At 47.7% G+C, this 6293-nt stretch overlaps 1 protein-coding gene across 1 annotated transcript; it reads left to right on the top strand.

Annotated features, from left to right (window-relative positions):
* Window positions 1–2908: 2908 nt before the first annotated feature.
* On the top strand, window positions 2909–5469 carry LOC123142664 (uncharacterized). Its single transcript, XM_044561473.1, has 2 exons — window positions 2909–3555; window positions 5264–5469. Exons 1-2 carry the CDS (start codon window positions 3333–3335, stop codon window positions 5467–5469), a joined length of 429 nt encoding a protein of 142 aa, XP_044417408.1. The 5' UTR covers window positions 2909–3332.
* Window positions 5470–6293: the final 824 nt, after the last annotated feature.

Genomic DNA, 6293 nt, shown 5'->3' with positions numbered 1-6293 from the left:
AACTTTCTGTACCCGTGAGATCCCATCTTGGGGCATTTTCCGGAGCTCCGCCGGAGGGGGCATCGATCACGGAGGGCCTCTATATCATCTCCAAGGCCTCTCCGATGAAGTGTGAGTAGTTTACCTCAGACCTTCGGGTCCATAGTTATTAGCTAGATGGCTTCTTCTCTCTTTTTGGATCTCAATACAATGTTCTCCCCCTCCCTTGTGGAGATCTATTCGATGTAATCTTCTTTTGCGGTGTGTTTGTCGAGATCCGATGAATTGTGGGTTTATGATCAAGATTAGCTATGAACAATATTTGAATCTCCTCTGAATTATTTTATGTATGATTGGTTATCTTTGCAAGTCTCTTCGAATTATCAGTTTGGTTTGGCCTACTAGATTGATCTTTCTTGCAATGGGAGAAGTGCTTAGCTTTGGGTTCAATCTTGCGGTGTCCTTTCCTAGTGACAGCAGGGGCAGCAAGGCACGTATTGTATTGTTGCCATCGAGGATAAAAAGATGGGGTTTATATCATATTGCATGAGTTTATCCCTCTACATCATGTCATCTTTCTTAATGCGTTACTCTGTTCTTCATGAACTTAATACTCCAGATGCATGCTGGATAGCGGTCGATGCGTGGAGTAATAGTAGTAGATGCAGAATCGTTTTGGTCAACTTGTCTCGGACGTGATGCCTATATACATGATCATATCTAGATATTCTCATAACTATGCTCAATTCTATCAATTGTTCGACAGTAATTTGTTTACCCATCGCAAATACTTCTGCTATCTTGAGAGAAGCCACTAGTGAAACCTATGGCCCCCGGGTCTATTTTCCATCATATTAATCTTCCAATACTTTGTTATTTCTCTTGCCGTATATTTTACTTTGCATCTTTATCACAAAAATACCAAAAATATTATCCTATTATCTCTATGAGATCTCACTCTCGTAAGTGACCGTGAAGGATTTGACAACCCCTTTATCGCGTTGGTTGCGAGGTTCTTGTTTGTTTGTGTAGGTGCGAGGGACTCGTGCGTGGCCTCCTACTGGATTGATACCTTGGTTCTCAAAAACTGAGGGAAATACTTACGCTGCTTTACTGCATCACCCTTTCCTCTTCAAGGAAAAACCAACGCAGTGCTCAAGAGGTAGCAGCTACTGATGGGCAAAATACCCGCGCTACTGCTAGGGTTTTCCCTAGTAGTGTAATATGTCTGAGTAGAATATTTTTGTCACGCGGTTGATTGGTGATCTATTTGGATTGATATGAGTTGTATGTTGATATGTTGATATCATTTGGTGCCCATCATATGAGTGTGCATGTATGAGGATCACGTTTTAGGGTCAATAGTATGCTGAGATAACTGTGCATAGGGTGGCCGAAGTGACATATATTACAGAGCCTGAGTATAGGTGTAGATGCATATGGGATACAGAGGACCCGTAGATCTAAATATTACGATTGGGTTTTACCTTAATGTATTCTTAGTAGTTGCAGATACTTGCTAAGGATTTAAATCATAAATAAATATAATTCAATTGATTTGCATGCATGTTAGCATAGGCCTCTCCAATATATGAACTACAATGACGTTTATTGGTCTAGTATCATAGCCAATTGCCTAGGTACAATTCCGCAACACCTACCACTGCTACTCTACACTTGTCATCTTTTACTTTATTGTACCTTACATGGTAGCACCTAATTATGATTTACTAGTTCTTTATTATCTCGCAAATGTATCCCTTTTATACATGCAAAGTAGTTCATTGTTTCTAGGTAAATCAAACATTTGGTGAACATATGGCTGTATCATTGGCATATAGAACCTAAGAGAATACAAATCCTAGCTTCATCTCCAACTCACCAGTGAAGAAAGTATCATCATCGTTCTTGATGGCACTCACCACCCGCGACCAGGGAAGACGTAGATAGTTTCGCATGGTTATGTGCCAAGAAGATATCGCTCAAAATGTGATGGTGCTAACGAGTTGATAATGGATTCCATGGTAATGAGGTGCTTCCCCAAATCGCGAGCTCATTCAAAGAGAATATTTTCTAGCGCCCCTCATTTCCAACATTTAAACTATCCTATGTAGAAGCTTTAGTTTCTATAGTAGTGCAAACCAAGAGATGCTTGGTCGAGTCTAACTTTCTAACTAAATGTAAGTTTGCAATGTTCTCCCATCTTACCCTATACAGTCACTGGAGATCCCAATAGTTATATTTAGGTGAGAAGGTGTAGAAATAAGGACATAAATATTTTCTCGGTCTTGTCTTTGAAAAAGGAGTAGGTGAGCACACATTTTTGTTTGACTATTTACTGTAGAGCAACAGCCCCACAGTCCTTTTATTCTAGAAATTTTTGCCCAAGCCTGTTCAAATCCACTCACACCGGGAGTCGAACCCAGGACTTGGGATGCTACTAAGGTCGTTGAACCACTAGGCTACATGCCCGTTCGCTAGGTGAGCACACATTAATATATGATCTTCGAACTAAATACGAGAGCAAGTACATGAAACATCAATGATAAACTAAATTGTAAAAAAGACATTTCAACGAACAGTTGGTGTGTGCGAACGTCATTTGATTGCAGTTTTAGTTGCGAGTAAAGATCAAAAGATGACAGTTTTTAAATGAAAATTGCCTTTCTGGAAAGAAACTGCCATGTTGCCTAGCGAGGATGCCACCCCTCGCCACTTCCTCACAACTAAAACTGCCACGAAATCGTCCGCATATGCCATCCTCCCCGGCGAATATTCGCCAGCTAACAGGTCCAAATCTTGCAAGTAATGTAGAGAATCGTCTACAAGTCTTCGGCCAGTTACATGATCTAGATCGTTAACGGAGCTCATAAGAATGCAGACGACAAATCCTGTGCCTAGCTCCGAATTCGTCCCGTAGCGTGGAAAAGGCAAAGGAACTCGCAAGGGGGGAGTAAACACACCTGCAGCGAAGCAGCTCGCGGCACACACGAAACAGAGATCGAAAGGCCCAACAAGCATAGCAGCGTAGCCGACGGATGCAGACCAAGCAGGCAAGCAAAGGTAGCTAGGCGGGCACGCCTTCCCTTCCTCGCCTCTGCTCCCCGCCAAAGTGCTAAACGAAACTATCCCAGCACCCACCTTCCTACAACCCCCCAAAAAATCCTATAAATGGACGCACCACGTCCACAAAAACAACAGACTGGCACAACCTCCTGGCCACACACAGCCATCCAAATCTCTTCTTCCCCTCCTTACCAGCACCAGGCAAGTGCATACGGCAAGGAAGCAACAAGCACCAGCAATTTGGGCACCAAGAAAAGGGAGATTCTTGGATTGGTTTTTCGGCGAAGATGGTTTCGCCCATGGTGATCGCGTCGGCGGGGCTCGGGATGCTGGCGGGCGTGGCGATGGCAAACCGGACAACGGGCGACGGGCTGCATGCGTCGTCCACCCCGTTGCTCCACGTGCAGCGGCACCTGGGTTCAAATCCTCGCAGAGGCGAATTTAGGTTTCATTTTATTCTTAAGGACCAGGTTTTTCTGGTACTCACGCATTTATTGAGAACTAGGCTTGGTGCGTAACCGAGTCTGAAAATCCTAATACTCATACTTAAAAGGCCGTATGCATCCTTAGTTGGTGCAGAGGCCGGAGAAGTGAAATTCTCCCCCAATTTTTGCAAAGAGAGCCTTGGCTCAGTGGTTGGGCATGCGGTTGTGCAGCCTAACGACCCGAGTTCAATTCCTAGAATTGACAGGTGATGCACAGGGGTTTTCCCCCATTTATTGAGGATCAAGTTTGATGTGTGGTGGAACCACTTATCAAAAAATATCTTGATACTCATTTAAAAAATTCTGAGGACCATGATTATCTTGGTACTCATACTAAAATAGCCGTATGCATCCCTAGTTGGTGCAGAGGCCGGGGAAGTGGAATTCTCCCCCAATTTTAAGGTCCCTCCCAAGTCGCCCCCGTGCGGCTGCTGGGAGGCCTCCAGATCCGGTCGTCCCCGACTCCCCCTCTCGTCCTCCTCCTCCCTCGCCGCCGCCCGAGGGCGCACCCAGCAAAGCCTTGCCGTCGCCGGCGGCGGCGGGGACTAGGTGCCCTCCCGCTCGTGAGGAGCTGGCGCGGGCCGGCGCCCCCCGAGCCGGAGTGTGGCGTGCGGCCGGACGTCACGATGGGGCTGGCGGCGCTCCGGCGATCCCATTCCCCATGGCAGGCGACTTCAAAATCTGGGGCGCCACAGTGGCCATGGACGACGGCGGCGTGACCAGATGGGCGGCGGCGCAGCCGGATCTGGGCTCAGGCGTGAGCTTGGTCTCCAGGTCATGGTCGGCGCAATGGCGAGTGCGACACGTCGGCATCTTTGTCTGGTCCTTGACAACCCGGGCAACTCCAGGGGAAACCATAGATCTCCATGGGATCGAGCGATGGCGGTGCTCTTGTGCCGTAGTCCCTCTTCAGGGCATCGTTTTGGAGTTTGCTACGGTCGAAGGAACCAGCGAGGCCGGCGCCGTACGCCCGGTGGCGCAACTGCCGTTGAAAATCGCGCCGACTACGGTCATGGCGGACGATGGCGGCGTCTTTGATGTCGTTTCCTTGTCGAGGCATCGTTGTTGCAGTTGGCGTCATCAAGCTCGGGATGCTCCAGGGGAAACCCTAGATCTGGGTCTCCCGGATCGGACGATGATGACGTTCTTAGTAGCGCTTTCCCTCATGCGGGCATCGTTTTGGAGCAAGTGATGGCTGGAGGTGACAAAAGGAGGAGCGGTGCTTCATCACACACATTGATGGCGTCGGATCTCGATGGCATGGCGCTATGGAGATTAGGCGTCTGATGTGCGATGATGGACTCGCGCAGGAGGTCGGCGCTGTCTGGCGTCGTGGTGGCGTCGGCGGCAGCTAGACGGGCAACGTTCATGCAGCAGTACAGCTCTGAAGATGGATTAGTGGCAGGTGGCTACGACGGCCTCATACTTGGCAGGCGTCCTGGTTGAGGAGCACGCCGGACTCGTGGGTGTCCATATCTGGCAGGCGTTCTGATTGAGACCTCAGGTCTTAGATGTTAGGTTTGGCTGCGAGGTCTGTTTGGTATTAGGCCCAGACTATCCGCATCTCTTCATCAATTGGATAGGAGTAGCGACACTTTTGTTGCCTAGACGGTTGCTTGAGTCTTATTATTGTATGACTTTGTAAGGTTTTGTGTGACTAATTAATAAAATGACTGTATGCATCGTCCAGATGCAGAGGCCGGGGGTCCTCCTCCATTTCTAAAAAAAAACATGCAGCGGCAACGGCCGGGAGGAGTGCCTCTGCAGCCGTTGGTCTGACGGCGACGTCGGCTGCGGGACGTGCTCCGGCTCCGGCCGCAAGCGGTGCCGCAGCTGCGGAGGCTCTGGCACCGGCCGACCGCTCCCGGCGCGACTCATCGTCCAGGACCAGGAGCAGAAGCTGCCGACCGCGCCCGGGCGACGCGGAGACTACAACTAATATTCGTCGGTTTCCCACAGGAAATCAATTAGGCAGAACTGAACTAACGCACGAGTGTATATGCAACATGTTCGCTCTTGTTGATGTGATATGTGCCTCCTTCAAGACGTACTAGTTATGCATTAAACATTTTTAGAGCTCCTTTGATTCAAAGGAATTTTATAGCAATTTTAGAGGATTTAAATTCGTAGGGATCATTCCTGCGTTGGCAGTTTGATTCACATGATTGCAATTCTTTGGAAATTTTCCTCTGGATCCATTTCCATTCTATTTTGGATCACTTCATTAAGTATTCCAACGCTTTTCCTATGCTATCAAGCACTCCTTCATCCAAATTCATGTAGTTTTTAATTCCACAGAATTCAAGAGGACATAACACTTGGTCATACATTTTTTTATTCCCGCATTTTAAGAATCTTGTGCATCAAAGAGAACCTTAACTATATCGATCGACCACTCATAACTCCTGAGTTAGCCCATGGATTCGCCTCCCTTGTTGCTCCGGCAACCGCTGGCAGTGGGAATCCCAAGGCCTTGGCTCCGGCTAATAATTTGGGTTAGAGGGTTTTAGTCCTCACAAGGGCGACATTCAGGCAGATGGCAGTGCTTCATCTTTGAGCCGGTCTTTCGGGCTCTGATCCTTCTCAATTTCGTCCATCGAGACGAAGTCGACGAAGTAACGACATAATTTTTTGCCGTCTCCTTAGGCGGCGAGGTTAGAGTTTCCTATCATACATGGGCGATGGCGATATCTAATATTAGACAATGCATATTAATAGGATTCTGGATTGCTCTTCATTTCGTTTAATTTATCCCCTACTTTT

This window comes from Triticum aestivum, chromosome 6D (genome assembly GCF_018294505.1).
Source record: "Triticum aestivum cultivar Chinese Spring chromosome 6D, IWGSC CS RefSeq v2.1, whole genome shotgun sequence".
Lineage (NCBI taxonomy): Eukaryota > Viridiplantae > Streptophyta > Magnoliopsida > Poales > Poaceae > Triticum > Triticum aestivum.
This window is presented reverse-complemented; position numbering and strand designations above follow the sequence as displayed.

Coding starts and splice junctions, on each gene's coding strand:
- LOC123142664 (XM_044561473.1), top strand. CDS start 3,333: ATGGTTTCGCCCATGGTGATCGCGTCGGCGGGGCTCGGGATGCTGGCG. Junction 3,556..5,263: donor TTTATTGAGAACTAGGCTTG/GTGCGTAACCGA, acceptor AAAAAAAAACAT/GCAGCGGCAACGGCCGGGAG.